The sequence below is a fragment of the Neolamprologus brichardi genome, chromosome 7 (assembly GCF_056152115.1).
Source record: "Neolamprologus brichardi isolate AB-2024 chromosome 7, ASM5615211v1, whole genome shotgun sequence".
Taxonomy (NCBI): domain Eukaryota; kingdom Metazoa; phylum Chordata; class Actinopteri; order Cichliformes; family Cichlidae; genus Neolamprologus; species Neolamprologus brichardi.
The window spans coordinates 36,518,736-36,537,943 of record NC_142110.1 but is presented as its reverse complement, the minus strand read 5'-3'; the positions used below and the strand labels follow the sequence as shown (position 1 = coordinate 36,537,943).

Below are 19,208 nucleotides of genomic sequence, written 5' to 3'. Positions count from 1 at the left end.
GGGTCTCAACTGACTCGAGCCACTGTTAGAGGTGATTATGAATTGACATTCAGGCGGACCACCTTTTCACAGCTGCTCTGTCATATCAGGGAAGGAGCTGCTGGAATAGTCTTCCACTGTCAGTGAGGGAAAGTACAAGTTTACCCATCTTTAAGAGTCACTTAAAAGGGCGGCTGAGGGACACACAAACATGTAATCATGTTTAATAATCATGCTTTATATTGGATGGGAAAAAGAGTTAGTGTATTACAAAAAGGGAAACAACTGTTAGTGCAATGGGTGAACGCAATATCACGACGGTCAGGGCATGTACAATACTGGGGTTTGTTCAATATAATTGATGTGTTTCCGTTATTGTTATCTATACTGTCCTCTTTGTCCACGCTCCTTGTCATTGTTTGTTCTAGTAGAATGTGATCACTGTTTTTATCCTTGTCACATGACCTGTAAATAGTGTCTCTGTATGTTTTTACTAACTTGTGTTTAACACCAACCTGCCAGAGGGTCTGCAGATGGAAATTTGCCCAAGGCTATAATCTGGCATATTTACATTTGTTAAAATGTTCATTAATATGTATTGCCCCTCTTTCTAAAAATAAATAAATAATAAATAATAAAAAGGAATTCCACAACAACCAAACAGATAAAACAGTAAATGAGAGCAGCTAAACACACAAAGATGGAAATACAGAGCGTGGATCGTTCACTCGACGGCACGTACACGGACACGCCGTCGGGGCTGAAAGTGGACAGCTCACAGATCCTGAAGCTGCAGGTTTCATCTTTCTCCAACCAAAACTGAGTGAACCAGCAGCAAAAGAAGATCCAAACTCTGCTTCACGTTTGATGAACATCGTCATGAATTCTCTCTGACTTTGACATTTACTTCCTGCACAGCTCTCTCTCTCTCAGTGTACTTCAAGAACAGTTTACCTTCAAAAATCTGTTTTCTGCATTATTCACTGCTTATTAGGCACCAGTCTGCTGTTGTGTTCACTGCTGTCGGCCTCCGAAAACAAAGTCTCATTTCTGCTGTTCAATACTGAAGAAATTTAAACCTTTTAAAATGATGACAGATTACAAACTCTCAGCTGTGTCTGTAATCAAACCTCTGTAACTTTGCTTCACGTCAGCAGCATCAGCTCATGTTCACATGTTGATTCATGGTTTGCTTCAGTTTTTGATCGACTGCAGAATATTTTGAAGGTTATCTGCTATAAAAAGCCAGAACAGGAAAATCTGCTTCATGTGTTTCTGTTTGATCCTCAGTGACTTTGACACAAAGGCCTCTGCTGTGATGATCACACCTCTGATCAAGTCTCACAGTGTCAGCTTTGTTTTTATATATATGGATATGTGCTGATAAATGATCAGAATTATAATATTTCCCACTGTCTGCTGTGTGCCGTGACCTTTGACCTGCTAAAGATAGCCAGCTGTGGATTATTCATTGTTGTGTCTGATACTTAGAACTGTGAGGAAGAACACTACACAGTTAATCAGGGTCCCCTCTCTCTGAATCAGGAAAGGTGGGCAGGCCGCATGTGGGCCGCGGGCCATACGTTGAGTATCACTGTTTGAAATGTGAACATTGTTCTGCTGCAGTCAATGGACTAAACCAGAGAAGAAGAAAACAGACTTTACCATGAAGATCCTCAGTGTGGATCAGTATAATATCAGCCTAATGTCTGTAGTTTAGTGTCAGCACAACTTTCACATCATATTCATCTCAGCACAATGAAAACATGCTGACTGACCTCAGAGTTTCAAGTTTACATCCTGGACTCTCCAGAAAACCACACAGATGCTTCACTCCTGGATCCTGCAGCTTGTTGTTTTTACTCAACTCCAGCTCTGTCAGATGGGAGGGGTTGGACTTCAGTGCTGCTGCCAGATAATCACAGCTGATCTCTGACAAACCACAGCCCCACAATCTGTATAAAGAATGAAAGATGTAAGTTTATTAGACAAAGTGTGAGCTTGAAATCATTCAGTGTTTCATCATCTGTTCAGAGCTGAAGATGGTTCAGAATGTAGAAGTTTAGAAAATGGAAACTCCAAACAGCTGAAGCCAACAGGAAGCAGCTTCAAACAAACACAACAAGAGAAAAAACTCTGAATGTTTCACATTAAAGTCGTACATTTATCATAAAAACAGGACAAAGATTTGAAAAAGTCGTGTTTTTCCTTCAAAAGGTTATATAAAAGGTTGGAACTGTAAAGAAAACAAACATATTTATAATTATATAGTTACTTCTTCAAAAAAGTTACTGAGTTTTGCAAACAAAGTTTGTTGCAATAAATACTGAATACTATCGTTGTTATAAACAACGACAGTATTCAGGAAGAAAACCAAACATTGCAGATATTTTTATCATAACTCTGGTTTTATGTGGCCGATCAACACAATTTAAAAACTGGTATAAAGTCCACACTTTTTCCATCAATTGTTCCATCTGTCCTGCTCACATCTCCAATAGTTGTACACGTTGTCATTAACGTGGCTTCACTCCACATCAGCCGCTTTGCTCGCTAAAACACCGGTGTCGGCACATAAGGACGCTGTCAGTCAACCACGTTGATTAGCTGCGTATATACGAATGTGAATCGGATCATTGGCTGGACTATGGGATAAGGCGGCATCGTTCTAATCCCATATGGGAGCAGCCAGTCACTGACTAACACTGCAAAACAGAATTGTTAAAGTTTTAATTTTAATTTCAATTGAGATTTGATTTTTTTTTTTGTGCTCAACACAGATTTTCTGTGCGCAGAGACCGTGCCAGCAGCGCGCAATTGCGCACGTGCGCAGCTTAGAGGGAACATTGGGCACCACCACAGTTCACTTCAACAAAACTTTACTTCAGATTTGTTTTCATGTTTTGATCCAGTGATGAGAGCCGTTTCCCCCATGTCCAGTCCTTGTACAAAGCTAGGCTAAACATGTCCAGTGCCTGTATCTGTGCAGCTTTTAATCTGATGTTAATAAGGTAGAAATGGAGGAAGAAGAAAATGACTTCATCAATCAACATGCAGCTACCAACCCAAATGGTGAGGTGGTGGTTAGTTATTACTGTTGTTTATGTTCCCCTACATTATCCTACATTCAAATATATTCTCCAGCTACAATAGTGCTTGTGTTCCTAAAAGGATTTCATGAATGTGTTATTGTTCATGTCACATCTGTATGAAACAAAGAGGAAGTGAGGGTTATCCTTCATGATCACGAACTGTTCCAGCATGTAAACCTGAGATCTGTGTGGAGCAGCTGACCTGTACGATGTGCTCAACACAAACATTATTTACCATCAGTTACTGTGTGACTGAACCAGGTGGGTGTATGAAACATCACTTTTAGTTTTAATAGCACATGGCAACATTCAGACGTGAATCTATACAGTAACAGTTTGATTTGTTACAGTGAGGAGACTGTTGAAGGGAACAATGAGGGGAAACTGTAACAGCAGCAACAGAAACCCAGGAGACAAAGCTGAGGTCTGGGTTCCTCTATGCTACACACAGTCTCCTGCTCCTGGACTTTAGTAAACACATAAATATCTCCAAGTACACTTACTTCAGAAACTCTATTAAACTCATTACAAGTTTACTTCAGCTTTAAATTACTCACAACATCAGCACACATGAGCAAACACAGTAACTCACACAGCTACTGTTCAAGTTTAGTCATCTTTAATACAAATATACCTCATTATTATGAATCTCACAGCTACCTGCTCATTGAACTGAACAATAATTCTGTTTTACTATTAAAAGAAAATATGTGACTGTAAAAAATCTTCAGACTGTAATTAAGAATCTCCTAAGCAATCCAGAGATAAAGAAAAGTCCACCTGCCAATTCTATAAAGCTTGGTTGTTTATACAATAATATCATTTAATGATATGTTTGAATCCTGACCTGAGAGTTTCCAGTGTACAATGTGGACTCTGCATTGCAGCAGACAGAAGCGTCACTCCTGAATCCCGCAGGTCATTGTTACTCAGGTCCAGCTCTTTCAGACTAGAGGACTGGGAGTTGAGAACTGAGGACAGACCTTCACAGCTTCTCTCTGAGAGGTTACAGCCACTCAGTCTGGAAGAAAACAAACAAACAAATTAATTAAATCAGTCAAATGAAACATTTTTTAATGCCAGCATGCAATACAATTATTGGTTAACTAAATAGCTTCATTAAAACACAACTCTTCTTCTATATCAGCACTTACTCCTTGTAAGCTCCACCTGCTCCACCTTCTGAGTCAGATGACATGAAAACAAACTGTAAATCTAGTAGAAACATGATTGGAAATCTTCTCAGATCCATTTGTACATTTAAAGCCTGATACTGAAATATAGCAGCACGAACATTCACAGCAGCAAAGGGTTCTTGCTGATCTGAGCTGGCTTGGCCCTGGCTTATTGAAGATTAAAGAAAGCGTAATCAGCTGATCAAAACCCCACAAGGCTGCCCGCTGTGACTGAAACAATGTGACGGGTCGTGACTTCTCAAAATGGGCTCATTGAACGCAGCAAAGATAAGATCTTGAAGAAGCTCATGGCGGTCATGAGTTCTCAGACTTTGCTCTTTGAGCGCAAAACTGATAACCTCTCAGAGAAGCTTGTGGCTCTCCAACGGGAGATTGAGAGACGAGTGACGGACTGTTAGATCAGCTGTGACACTGACATGCAGTTGTTCGCACCAAAGAAAACCACCATCATTTCATGCGGCTAACATACCGCCGCCAGCTGTGGTCAAGGCTGGAGCTGAACATAACAAATCTCACCCTGATAAGAGACGGTGTTTAGACTGTTCCTTCCCATCCTAAGCATGCTTATCCCCTCCCGGTGCAGACGGTGGGTCGAGGAGACCAGCGCTAATGCTGCAGGCCCGGATGCGCTGTCTACACCGGCTGTCTCTCACCTTTTACCCATCCCTGTTGCTTGTCATGTGTTTCTATGGCGTATTAAGAGTTTTCATGTGTTCTGCGCTAAGGTCATTTTTTTCTGTTCTCAAACTGACCTCCCTGTTGGAGCTCAGTCTGGGGGGAGTTCTTTTTTCTCCTCATCTTTCCTGATGTTGTGCATTTTCTGCTGTTCGGTTCCGGGTCGCTGCTCTAGCGGCTGACCGGCCAGCTACCTAGCCTGACCTGTCTCCCCAATGTGATGTTTGTGTATTGTATGTACGGTTGGCAAGGTCAGTATCCTAATTGCCCCTTGAAAATAAATACAGTGTTCTGAATCTGAATAGATTACAGAAGACGACTCTATTCAGTAAATATTACGCTGATGCCGTCAAGAAATACCAAAGGTAGGTAAAACTCTGGTTGCTGCAGCCATCCAGTATGACGTGCTTTGTACTGTTCTGCTGCAGTTTGTGACACCTGGTTGATGAGTTGTGAAGGATGATGAAACAAACACTTCACTCAATGTTTTTCTTCTAAACTGGATGTAATTTTGGCAGCCAATAGTTTTTCACAATCTATCCCAGCTGCAAATAGGAACACAACAAATAAATAACTTTACCCACTGTGAAAAGATTCTCTACTCAGAGAATACTGGTGATTTTAGATGAGAGAGATGATTTGGAAGATGATGAAGGGGAAGAGTTTTCAGAACTTGAGGCCTTTTGTCTTCACTGTATAGGACAGAGAAGACAGGAAGGGAGGGAGAAGTGAGGAGAATAACACACAGGAAATGGTCTTGGGCAGACTCAAACCAGGCCCTGGAGTCACGACTCTAACTTTCAGTACATGGGTCACCTGCTCAGTGAGGTAAGCTACAGCAGTCAGCAGTGTGTGAGTTAATTTGAAGACAATGATGACTATAAGTCAGGTAAAAAAAAAAATACTTATCATCAACCAACAAGGGGAAAACAGTGAGCTTGAATGACCAAGCTTTGACCGAGGGTGGCTCACTCCTCGGTCTTCTTGCCCAAGGAGTGAACCACCCTGCATGGCTATCAATCTGGTGCAACCAAGGCCATCATACAGTACAGGCCATCCAAGCTGATTTTTAACTTTTCGTCCCAGATACCACCTTAAAAATAATCTAGATTAGGATATGTTGGCTGATCTGAATTGTGTTCTAGGTCCAATCATAACAAACAGAGAGCTGCTGTGTGTCCAAGGTGAACAGGAAGAATATATACATGCATAAAGTCAATAAAGTCAGAAGGTTTGCTTTAGACTGTGCTGCAGTTTATCACCAAAGACTGACAAACAGGCACCATGCTGCCAATAAATGGCATCAAGTCTGACTTGAGGTTTTTCTTTTTTTTTTTAATCAGGATTACATTTTATAGCAACCACAGCAGAGAAAACCAGGGAAGCTGTGCTTGAGGGGATATAGCTAAAACAGCTGGTTTCAGACTGAAGATGAACTGAGGTGCTGCACCCAAGTCTGCAGGTTCAGGGAGGGACAAACATCTGCTGCAACCAGATTGGAGTGAGAGGAGAGAGCAGGCCAACAACAACAAAGAAACAACAAACACACTGTGGAAGACCGAAGCAGAGTTTAGTTTAAAGTGGAACTAAGGATGTTTCTCTGGCTGCCAGGATTCACTGAGTAATTCAAATGCTTTCTTTAATGCAGGACCCACCATGCATGTAAAAGCAAGTGTTTCACCAACATTTGTGACTAAAAATAGACCTGCAGTAGAAATGTATCTAGGAGCATGCATGTGAATATAAAGTATCACAACATTAGGCACATGCAGCCTAAGTTTTTAAACAAACACTGATAACATAACAGCAGCAGTGATGATCAGAGTTTATGGTGAATCCAGCATCTCGAGTACACCGAGTTCTGGAGGCATCAAAGAGGTTACAGTAGTATTGGAGAAATCCGAAAACTTTAGGATACAAATTCATAAAAAGACAGAAAGCCTGGTGAAATAAATTACTGACACAGTTGGATGTTAAAAGTAAAGACATGAGTACAAATGTACTCACTGAGCTTTGTTGGAGGCTTTGACCACTGGCAGCAGCCTCAGAAGAGCCTCCTCTGAAGCAGAGTATTTCTTCAGGTCAAACACATCCAGATCTTCTTCTGATGACAGTAAGATGAAGACCAGAGCCGACCACTGAGCAGGAGACAGTTTATCTGTGGAGAGACTTCCTGATCTCAGGGACTGTTGGATCTCCTCCACTAGAGAACGATCATTCAGTTCATTCAGACAGTGGAACAGATTGATGCTTTTCTCTGCAGACAGATTCTTACTGAGCTTCTCCTTGATGTACTGGACTGTTTCCTGATTGGTCTGTGAGCTACTTCCTGTCTGTGTCAGCAGACCTCGTAGGAGACTCTGATTGGTCTGCAGTGAAAGACCCAGGAGGAAGCGGAGGAACAAGTCCAGGTGTCCATTTGGACTCTGTAAGGACTTGTTCACAGCACTCTGGTGGAGAGATTGAAGTTTTAGTTTGTTAAATAGTTTAGACCATGTAGAGGTTGTTTGTTGTTCTTCCAGCAGATTGAGTCCAGAGTTGATGAAGGTCAGATGGACATGAAGAGCAGCCAGAAACTCCTGAACACTCAGGTGGATGAAGCAGAACACCTTGTCCTGGTACAGTCCGCTCTCCTCTTTAAAGATCTGTGTGAACACTCCTGAGTACACTGAGGCTGCTCTGATATCGATGCCACACTCTGTCAGGTCTGGTTCATAGAAGATCAGGTTTCCTTTCTGCAGCTGATCAAAAGCCAGTTTTCCCAGAGACTCAATCATCTTCTTGCTCTCTGGACTCCAGTGTGGATCTGTCTCAGCTCCTCCATCATACTTGACCTTCTTCACTTTGGCCTGAACCACCAGGAAGTGGATGTACATCTCAGTCAGGGTCTTGGGCAGCTGTCCTCCCTCTCTGGTTTCCAGCACATCCTCCAGAACTGTAGCAGTGATCCAGCAGAAGACTGGGATGTGGCACATGATGTGGAGGCTTCGTGATGTCTTGATGTGGGAGATGATCCTGCTGGCCTGCTCCTCATCTCTGAATCTCTTCCTGAAGTACTCCTCCTTCTGTGGGTCAGTGAACCCTCTGACCTCTGTCACCATGCTAACACAGTCAGGAGGGATCTGATTGGCTGCTGCAGGTCGTGTGGTTATCCAGAGGTGAGCAGAGGGAAGCAGTTTCCCCCTGATGAGGTTTATCAGCAGCACATCCACTGAGGTGGACTTTCTAGGGTCAGTTAGGATTGTAGTTTTGTGGAAGTCCAGAGGAAGTCGACACTCATCCAGACCATCAAAGATGAACACAACCTGGAAGTCTTCAAAGCTGCAGATTCCTGCTTCTTTGGTTTCAGTAAAGAAGTGATGAACAAGTCCCACCAAGCTGAACTTTTCCTCTTTCAGCACATTCAGCTCTCTGAAAGTGAATGGAAATATGAACTGGATGTCCTGGTTGGCTTTGTCTTCAGCCCAGTCCAGGCTGTATTTCTGTGTTAAGACTGTTTTCCCAATGCCAGCCACTCCCTTTGTCAGCACTGTTCTGATTGGTTCGTCTCTTCCAGGTGAGGCTTTAAAGATGTCTTCTTGTCTGATTGTTGTTTCTGGTCTGTCTGGTTTCCTGGATGCTGTTTCAATCTGTCTGACCTCATGTTCATCATTGACCTCTGCAGTCCCTCCCTCTGTGATGTAGAGCTCTGTGTAGATCTGATTCAGAAGGGTTGGGTTTCCTGCTTTAGCGATGCCCTCAAACACACACTGGAACTTCTTCTTCAGAGCAGATTTAAGGTTACGATGACAAACTGCAGCTTGAAGTTCTGAATGAGAAGAAAAATAAACACTCAATTCCAAAAAGAACTAATCTTTAAAACATGTTGCTCCATTTTCCATCCCTGGAAAATGTTCATTTATCCAAAACTTTAAATCTTTAGATAAATCCTCTTACTGCTCTGCAGACTGTCAGCCAGCTCCTCCTGCTTCATTCTCCTCAGGAAGTCCACTGTGATCTTCACAAATTCCTCCCTGCTGCTGCTCCTCTGACTCTCTAAGCATTCTGGGTAATCTGGACTCAGAACTTTCTGGATCTTCTTCAGCTCGTTCTTCAGAAAAGTGATGATGTTGTCCTCCAGCAGCTGGAACAGAATATTTATGAATGAGCCAATCAGACTGAAATCATGGAGCCAAACATCAGATCCATGTTGGACACACTGACAAACCACTGGTCTACAAAGAGCAGCATGGAGATGACTGTGAACAGAACAGATGTAACAGCAATTGTTGTACATGTACAGACCATAAATATGGAGTCCAGCTGTGTTTGATGCTGCTGGGCAGACTGACCACTGGGAACCTCTGAGCTCTGCTGCTCCACTCTGTGGAGGAACCATGAAGGATTAGTTCAACACAGGATAAAGATCCAGGAGTTTCTGCTCAAATAACTTCATTTGAATCAACTTTGTCAAGTTTTAAACTCTCAGATTGTGAAAATATGGGTCATTTTTACTACGTTTATGGACGTCCTTTCAGTGGTGATGTCAGGGATGATTTTGAAGAAGCTCATTAAACTGATCCATCAGCAGATCACTGCTCCAAAACCAGAGCATGATCCGAGGTCTCCCTCCACCACCAGAACACCAGCTTTACTAACGTGGTAGATCAGTGTAGTACAGATCAATAACTGATGAGTCATTTTATCAAAATCACTGAGTGCTTCACATCTGACCCTCTGATGTTTCTGTAGACATTTTGCATATTTAATGAATGTCTGACAGTTTTACATTCATTCTATGAATACAGAGGAAATGTTGTGTTATAGTCTCCATGTTTTTTCCAGCATCATAAATTCTTAAGTTCAGAAAATTAGATTCTTTCTTCACAGCTGAAAAACAACAATATTTATTCTCTATTGAAATCTGCATCGTCCACTCCAAAGGTCACAATCTGAAGGTAACATCTGGTTTGTTCCCTGTGATTAAATCTGAGCATCAGTATGGTGGGATTTATCCACTACATCCACACCACTGTGGTTCAGTGTTGTCCTGATGGAGTCTCATTAACAGCAGCCAGTATGATCCAGGCTTTAGCTGCTGGGTCTCTGTGTGACCTCTCAGACTGTTTAACAGATCAGACACAAAGAGAATCAGAGCAGCTCTGTTCTTTAAAGACAAACATGAACCCACTCAGGTCACACTTTCCCCACAGATATGAGCATCACTGTCCTCAAACAGCAAATGACCAAGTCTAACATTTGGATCTTTTCTCTTTCATTGTTTTCTTTTTAATGAATCTTTGTAACAATCTGAGGATGTTTCAGGTCATATTTATCCAGGAAACACAAACATGTAAAGGAGTCATCACAGCTCTCTGACCTCGTTGGTCCAGGTTCAGCACTGAAGTCTGGATTATAACCTTTGGACCAGTCACTCCTCACAGACGGACAGCTGGACCCTGCAGACTGTGACCTCTGACCTCTGCAGACACAAACATGATTGAAGCAGCTGTGATCACACAGCCTGCAGATAATGCAGCTGTTTCCTGTCAGTAACAGTCCTCTTAGATTAGAGTTCAGCTTTTTACAGGAAAACTGGACAAAACTGATTTTTGTTACAAATTCATTTTCATTTCCTCTCAGCTCACAAACACAGTCAGACAATCAACCAGAATCAACACTGATTATAATGTCAGTGCAGAATTATTTCTGTAACTCAGTGTGTTCAGCTCTCTGACCTCGTTGGTCCAGGTTCACCACTGAAGTCTGGATTGTTTCCTTTGGACCGGTCACTCCTCACAGACGGACAGCTGGACCCTGCAGACTCTGCTCTGTCCTCCTCTTCCTCCATCATCATCTTCAGTCAGTCTGAGAGGTAAACCACAAACACTCAGTGAGTTCACATTAACAGGAGTAACTGAGTTACAGTTGGTGACCTCTGACCTGTCATGTGACCTAGAATGACCTAGACCTAGATGAGTCACATGATGATTGATCATCATGTGACTCATTGAGTCAAGTGATCAATGGTGGGTCAACAGTATAACAACAATATAAACACTTATTTCAAGGAGGAAACTGAAACTGCCTTTCCACCAGGAACACAGACACCTGGAGCACAAACACCTGGAGCACAAACATCTGGAGCACAAACACCTGGAGCACAGACACCTGGAGCACATCTGGAGCACAAACACCTGGAACACAGACATCTAGAGCACAAACACCTGGAGCACATCTGGATCACAAACACCTGGAGCACAAACACCAGGAGCACAAACATCTGGAGCACAGACATCTGGAGCACAGACATCTCGAGCACAGACATCTGGAGCACAGACATGTGGAGCACAAACACCAGTAGCACAAACATCTGGAGCACAGACATCTGGAGCAGCATGTCGATGCTGTTGGTTGAGATCCTGAACACTGAAGTCCCGGCAGCTCCAGCAATGATCCACTGATGTGTTTTTATTCCACGTATGAATGTTTTTATTGACAGAGATGACGTTTGTGTGTCAGTGATGCAGTGACTGTTGTTGTTAACTGTACAGGCTGGTTAGACTCTATGAAACAGATCATACAGATCTCTGCATGTTAGAAGAGACGATTAAAGGTCATGAATGAGACAAAGGCAGGGAGGCGTCCTTTACAGCTAAACAGCAGAGTGAGAGAACAGCCAGCACCTCTACATTTATCACATTATACAGCACATGTATGATACTGACAGGGATGATAAGAATTTAGTGATTCTGATTCCATCATTGATATTACTTATTGATTCTCAGTAGCTCTGCTTTGACAGTCACCACCATCACTGAGCAGCATATCAAAGACATTTGTGCACATTAACTGCATGTTGTGGATCAAATGTTTGTGCATGTTGGAGGCATTTCCTCTTTTTGTGATAGGTGCTGGGTCATTACTCAAAACAGTCATTATTACACATATTACACAGAACAATTATTAAAAGTAATGGTGTACGTTACTTCATTACTCCTCATAACATTACTTTGATGTTACTGTGTAAAATGAACAAATGACCATGTAACAACATAAAGCTGAGGTACAGCCCCACACACCAACACAGATCCTGATGAGGTCACGTGATGTTTGTCTGAGTGTTTATGAACACAAATCAAAGATGAAACAGCACAAAGACACTTCAAAGTGATTCTACTGTAGAAACATGAACAGGTAGAAACCTGCAGCCTGACTGCTCATCACTTTGTTACCTGTTCAGGTTCAGCAGCAGCAGCTCACTTTATCACGGTGCTGGTCTGGGGTCAGTGTTTACTCAGCTTTAACGTCACTCTGGGTTCTTGGCTAGCTTAGCATTAGCTTAGTGTTAGCATGCTGTGTGGCTAGCTTAGCGTCAGAGCTCTGCAGGTGTCTCGTGTGTAAATATTAATCACAGTGACAGTAAAGGAGGTAAAGGGCTGTGACGTCATCACGTACGCTGCGTCCTCTGTGGGCTCTGAGTGAACTCACAAAGTACAAACTATAAGTACACAAACACGAACGTAGCTCAGAGTGGCGGACACACTCGGCCTCGTTGGTCCAGCTGTGAGTCCGTTACCGTGAACTATGGAGCGGCAGATTTGTGCTGAACTAAGCTGCACACAGCTGATGTTAGCCAGGAAACATTACACACTGACTTTAATGGAGAGACCGGAAATACAAACACACACAGTTTGTTGTGTGAAGAAATCAAACATGAGCTGAACAAACAGTAAAGTTCCTAAAGACAAACTGTTAAAGGAGGAAACAAAGCAAACTTACAGTTTCTTCACACACCAACAACAAGCTCCACTGCACGAAGTTCAGGAAGTGAAAGTAAACTTTGAGCAGGAAGGAAACACCCAAAGAGACGTTTGAGGACAATCAGGAGCATTTGACACTGTGTGCTGCGTTCAGGTGCACCTCGGAAACTCCAAACCTCTGGCAGGCTGTGATTTATTTCTGCTGGCTTTCCAGTTTGAAGAACAAACATCTGTTGTTGTTCTTCCTGAAGCGTTTGAATATTTCAGCACTGAACTGATGTTTGTTCAAAGCTCATTTCAACCTGTTGAAGTCATGAATGAAAGTGCAGACTGAGAGTGGATCACATGATGTTTAAGGTGGGTCATGTGACATGTTCAGTATTGTCACACATGTCTAGATTGTCCCTGATATCATAGCCGCTCAAACACTGATGATTATATTTGAAGAATTATTACTGATGGCAGCAAAGTTTGAATGGAGCTCTCTGTCTGTGCTGATTTGTCGCCCTCTGGAGGTCAGAGCACAAACTGCATGATGTCACTGTAACCACCACAGTGACAGGAAGTGTTTTTATGACTGAAACACTGAAATGATGCTAACGGCTGTCGTTAGGCTCACTGATAGCAGTGCTGATGTGTTCATGTCAAACACTGGCTCAGGTCAGACTCCTTCATCCTTCTCCAGCGTGAGGCCACCCTCAGACCCTCAGGAGCTCTGACCTTTGACCTCCTGACCCTAACCATTTTAGTCTTGTTGCATCTTTAAATGCAAATCCATCCAAACTGTAGCCGAGCAAAAGAAGCTGGAAGTTGTTCTATGTATGATGTTGTAAGGAGCTTGGAAAGAAAAGCGTCTGGACTTCTTTAAGTTGCTTGAAGAGGGACTTGGACGTCTTAACGCCCACTCACATCCTGGGACATTTGATCACAGGAAATCACATGATAGCGTGGGGCTAGATCTCACAATGGGTTCACCCAAAACCTTGGCTGATTGAGACCCACACCCGTTTTCACACCTTGGCTCGTGTGATTAGGTAGAGGATCCACAGGGGCTCCATGTCCCTGAATTTACATTGAATTTAAATACACCTGCTGACTTCATGTGTTCTGCTCTGACAGCTTCCATGTGTCACAGCGTGGATAATAAAGCCATCAAACTTCACTCAGCTCCAATAACACCATCAGTGTTTGATGTCCAGAGGATTCATGAGCTTTAACCACGATAGAAGCAGGAAGTTAAGATGAAGATGAACCAGGTTGTGACTGAAGGACAAAATCTGAAACATACAGATGTGAACAAATTCAAGATTCAAAGCGTTTATTGTCATATGTACAGAAGAAATAGCATGCACAATGCCAAGTTAGATAAGGGTTAAAAGAACAAGATAAGAATAAATAAAAAGATAAAATAAGGATAAAAAATAACTTAAAAAAATAAAATAAAAAGATAAATAACTGCAAATAAGTACAAATAAGTAACTGAAGACACGTGTGGTCTGCAGATGTTGATGTACATGGATGTACAAAGGAGTTTAATGTGCAAAATGAAGTTAGTGTGCAAAGTGACCTGATGTGCAAACTGCAGTTTGAGGTCGGTCAGCTGTTCAGGAGTCTGATAGCAGTGGGGAAGATGGAGTTGTTGAGTCTGGATGTTCTAGATTTCACACTTCTGAACCTTCGTCGGCAGAGGTGTGTCTCTCCTCTGGACTCTGTGATGGTAGCTGCTCTGCAGAGAGGGCAGCGGGGTCCTGATGATCTTCTCCACAGTTGTTATCACTCTCTGCAGGCGTTTGCGCTCCATAGCAGTAATACATTTGTGTCATGTTCCTGTTCCACACAGGTGCATACTGTGGAAATCTCTGTGGCCATGTAGTGGTGAGGTTGCTACACAGTGTGGTTATGGGGTTTAAATAGAGCGGCTATTGGACGAATTTCACCAGTGTCACCAATTTTCTAAAGAAATATATTTCAGAAGGTGCTGTTGACATGAAAATCTCACCAGATGTGGCAACAACCCATCAAATCCACACATGCAAAGTAATCAAACCACACGTTTCCATAGATTATGTGTAATAAAGAGAAATAAGACAGGGAAAAAGTCTTGAACACACTTGCTGCAGTTTGTTTAATCCTTTGTACAAAAGCCTTTGTGTATGATGACAGCATCAAGATGCCTCCTGTGTGGGCAAATTAGTCGTACGCATGTATTCTTGCGCTGTGGGCGTGGCTCTACACAAAGTGACAGTCTCCGAGGTAACCACCATGAGATGCTAAAGTGCTCTTAACTTGCACATCACATGTGCTCAGATGTTTCTCCACATCAACAGGGCCCCTTCTATAAACTGTGAGGAGTCAGGTCAATGGCCGTTCTATCAGCTTTATCTTCTCTCTCTGAAACCAGCTGGCTGTGTTTGGGATCATTGTTTGCTGAAATGTCCACCCTTGATTCATCTTCATCAATACAAAATTTCCACTAGAGGGCGCATTTACAAATGTACTTAAAATGTCTCAGAGTTTATGAAAAATCAAATATTAAACAGTTCCTCAAATAAGCACACTGGTCAACTGGCTATTTCATTTCTTTTATTTTATGTCTTCAGTCTCCTATGAATGTGGAGCTGGTCAGTGTTTCTTCCCTCAGGTTTATATTTGAATTTGAAGTTGCTTTCAGATCATGTGAATGATCAAAAAGATCAGACTTGGTGCAGATAAAGATAAAGGTGCAGGTAACTTTGAATGAGCCCTTTCCACATCTGATCTCTGCTCTTGTTACAGTCACAGTTTCCAGGAAGCTCCACAAGTGTGACGTGTTGGAGAAGAGGTTTGTTTGGCAGCCTGACAGTCACACACTTCACTAGTGGCCAATACCACGTCTTTGCCTTATTACCTTCTCTTTGTCTTGAATCATTACTTGAAGAAGAAATGACAGAACTAAAAGTTTATATTAAATAAACTGAAAATAACAAACCCAAAGCAACAAATGAGTTTTGCATCAATCATTGGTTTTTAATATGAGATCTACGTATGTCCAAGAAAGCTAATCAAAAACTGCTAATTAACTTCTACCATGGAGATCCTTCTGCTGCACACTGTGGTTCAACTGCTGTGGAGGACAAGAGGAAACTGCAGCGGGTGGTGAGGGCAGCAGAGCGGTCCTGGGCCCGACACTAACCTCCCTCTGTCAGGATCTGACGGCGCCCTGACCGGTCGACCTGCCAGTGTGTGTATATTTGTGTGCGTGTGTATGTGTCTCTCCTATCACCCTGTCTTCCCCTCCGGCTCCGCTGTGTGTTAGGAGGTAACCTAGCAACAGGCTACCTCCGACACGAAAGTGCTGTCGCCCGGAGCTGCCGCACCTGCAGCCAATCCACCAGCTGCTGCCCATCAACTACCATCTTCAGCAGGGCTACTTAATGGTGTGGCTGAGCGACAGACAGCGCTGGAGTATTGCACTAAGCCTGGTAGTGTTTTCGAGTCGCTAACGTTATAGAAGTACTGTCTGATCTTCATACTCATTTTGCTGTCGTGTGTGTTCACCCAGGGATTGACGGAGGATTTACGGACACAAAGGAAGCACTTGGAGGAGAGACGGGCACTCACTACCACGCACGGGCTTACACGGAAGGAGGGACGCACTATCACCATCGTTGCACATTTTGAACTGTTGTCACCTTGCTGCACTGTAAATAAATGCACTGTCATTATTTCTGAGCTCCGCGCCTGAGTCCACTCTATAACAACCGTGACACCCTCAGAGACATTTATATACTGGCAATGTCGTCCTCAAGGACCCCTCGCACCCTGGACACTCACTGTGCACCACCACCCATCACATTGCACCTTATATTGCACTGATCACCTGCTCCTTCGTCTGGCATATAACTTGTACATGTCTGTGTAGATACTTAGTCATTACATACGTTCCCTGTGTACGCACCTCTTAAACTTTAAGTTTATTTTTTTTTCTCTTTTTCTTTCATTTATTGTTATTCTGAAGGAATTTTAAGGTAAAAGTCAACCTGCTGCTGAGGGAGAGATGCCAAACTGTGTTTCATTGTTCTTGTAGGAGTGACAGTAAAGATCTGTTCTATTCTATTAACGTATAATAACGCACACTATGTCAAAAAATACATTTTACACATTTTACTAAGTTTTTCACTACATGCGAGTCAGACATGATGTCAATAGACCAGGTCATACAGTAATTATTGTTATAGAAAGTTATTATATAGCATTGTCAACATTGTTCTTCTTCTGAGGATTATTGTTAAGTTAGCTTAAATGCAATCAATACATTTCATTAGTCGATCATTCTTGTTTTGCATTTTAAAGTTCAAATAGTGTCCTTTATCTGCTTCCTCTGATATTTGTCAGGAGTGTCGTGTGTGGAGGCGAGGAAGTGACCCAAACGCAGGACTCGTGGATAGTGAAGAACTGAAGATGGTTTATTATGAATCGTGGATGAACAGGGCAGGAACGAAGGACTGACTGGCTGGCTGGCTGAAAGACTGGATGGATGGATGGCTGGCTGACTGACTGACCTGAACATACATACAGAGAGACGACATTAACATCAACATTAATGACACGACAGTGAACGAGTAGAAACAGAGGGCTTAAATACACAGACTGATGAGGACGAAAATGAGAGACCGGTGAGTACACAGCTGAACATAATCTGGCTAATGACACGAGATGAGCTGACACAGGAAAAGCAGGAAGTGAGAACATGGAAGTGGCAAAATAAACTGAACATGAACAAAACTGAAAGCACTTGGTCAACGACCCAGGAACCCTGACAATATTGATGTTTGTGATGCTGCTGACATCTCTTTGTCTTTTTCTGGACCCAAACATCCTCTTCAAAGAATACCTGGTTAGTAATGTTTACTGTTTACATGTGATCGCTTTCCAACCCTCTTATATATGTTGGCTCTGTCTTAGAAGCCTCCCTTTGTTTTTCACGTAGCCGTCACCTGGAGATTTACCTCTCCAATCCTCCCTCCTTCCTCCCCCCTGATAAGGGAAGGAGTCTCACATCTGTGTAACGTCTCCCATGAACTTGCAATGCCCCACTGTGTGTGTGTAGAACAAAGATGTGAAGCAGCATGATACTCACATGTGATGCTGTCCTACATGCATAGAACTAAGTGACAAAGTGATCATGAAATAAAGAAATGTCCCATCACAGATGTTTTGCCTGACAGCTGTGTTCAGCTCACAGAATAAAGAGTTTGAGTCCCTCACTGACTCAAACTCCTTCAGTGACACTTCCAGCCTTGCAGATTAGTTTGCTGATCCTGATCCATCTCTGGAGCTGATGCTGTCCCCCAGCAGACAACAACAACATAGATGCACTCACTAGTCCACTTTACCCTCTAATCACATCTCTGAGATCTGCAGGTTGCTCCAGTAGAGACTCTTGTGCAATGCCAGGTGTTTGTGTTTGTATTTGTCTGTAGGTACACATTAGATATGACCATAGACGCACACACACAAGTGAACACAGGAGCACAGATGGTTTCCATCTCCACCTGCTTCCCTCTTTCTTCACACAACTGTGAGGATGATGAAGAGGTTTCAGGACGAGGTGGTCAGCAAGCACAGGATAAAGCAGGGCCATGAAACTCTCTCGTGCAGCAGATGTTTAATAAGACTCAGCTTTAGGCTTCTTTTTCCACCTGGCAGCAAAGTAACAGCTTCACTAATGTGAACAGTCACAATGTTAAACGTTTCTATATTTTCATATATTTTTATACGTCATCTGTTGATGCTGCAGAATAAAGTCTGTTAACAGAGTCCAGGATGTGTAGAGCAGGTCCAGCTCTCCCTTTACTGTGTCCACTTTCATCAGCCCCTGTGAAGTGACACAGAGTGCATGTGTGTCTGTTAGCTGTTGTTTATTGTGAAGAAGACAGATGGAACAAATGAACACACACTTTTAGAGAAATCTGAAAAAGAAACACGTGCTTGGGCTCGCAACTCATTGGTGGTTATGTCACCATGAGAAGAATTTATTATTTTCCAGAATTTTTTAGGATCATTCAGATGTTTAGTAGTTTTTGAAGGACAGGATTCTGATTTGGCCTTTTTAATGAAGGAGGCTGAAAGAATTCTGAGCTGCCACAAATCAGCCAATCTGCTCCAGATTTAGTTTCTGAGCAGCATCCCTGTTTTTAAGGAGACTGCATAGCTGAGGAGAAAACCAAGGATTGTTTCTGCATTTCACTCTAAATCTGAGCATGGGGGCATGCTTATTTATCATTTTGATAAAAGTGTCATAAAAATAATTCCATGCCAGCTCACCATTGGTGATCAGGTAGATTCTGTTCCAGTTATAGTCCCATAAATCATGAAGCTTGCTGACAGAAAAGCTTCAAATCTCCTTTGAAAGCTGTTTGTGGTCTTGATTGTGGGAGCTTCAGTTGTCTGACTCCAGCTGCCACACAGTGGTCACTGATATCATTTGCAAAAATCCCAGTGTGACAATATTTATCAGTGAAACAGAAATCAGGAAGTGACGA

General features: G+C 42.6%; 1 protein-coding gene and 1 long non-coding RNA gene across 3 annotated transcripts in view; one reads left to right on the top strand and one right to left on the bottom strand.

The window, feature by feature from the left end:
• LOC118453508 (NACHT, LRR and PYD domains-containing protein 3-like) overlaps nt 1–19,208 on the bottom strand; it is a 454,485-nt gene that overhangs the window by 106,991 nt on the left and 328,286 nt on the right. For both annotated transcript variants that reach the window (XM_087843551.1, XM_087843550.1), the window contains exons 4-5: nt 6,950–8,598; nt 3,919–4,092 (exon numbers count right to left, since the gene is read on the bottom strand). In XM_087843551.1, coding sequence (XP_087699677.1) covers nt 3,919–4,092; nt 6,950–8,598 — 1,823 coding nt within the window. The remainder of the gene's footprint in view (nt 1–3,918; nt 4,093–6,949; nt 8,599–19,208) is intronic.
• LOC148102125 (uncharacterized) lies at nt 16,049–16,395 on the top strand. Its single transcript, XR_015719283.1, has 2 exons — nt 16,049–16,145; nt 16,226–16,395. It is a non-coding gene; the product is annotated as an uncharacterized LOC148102125 (long non-coding RNA).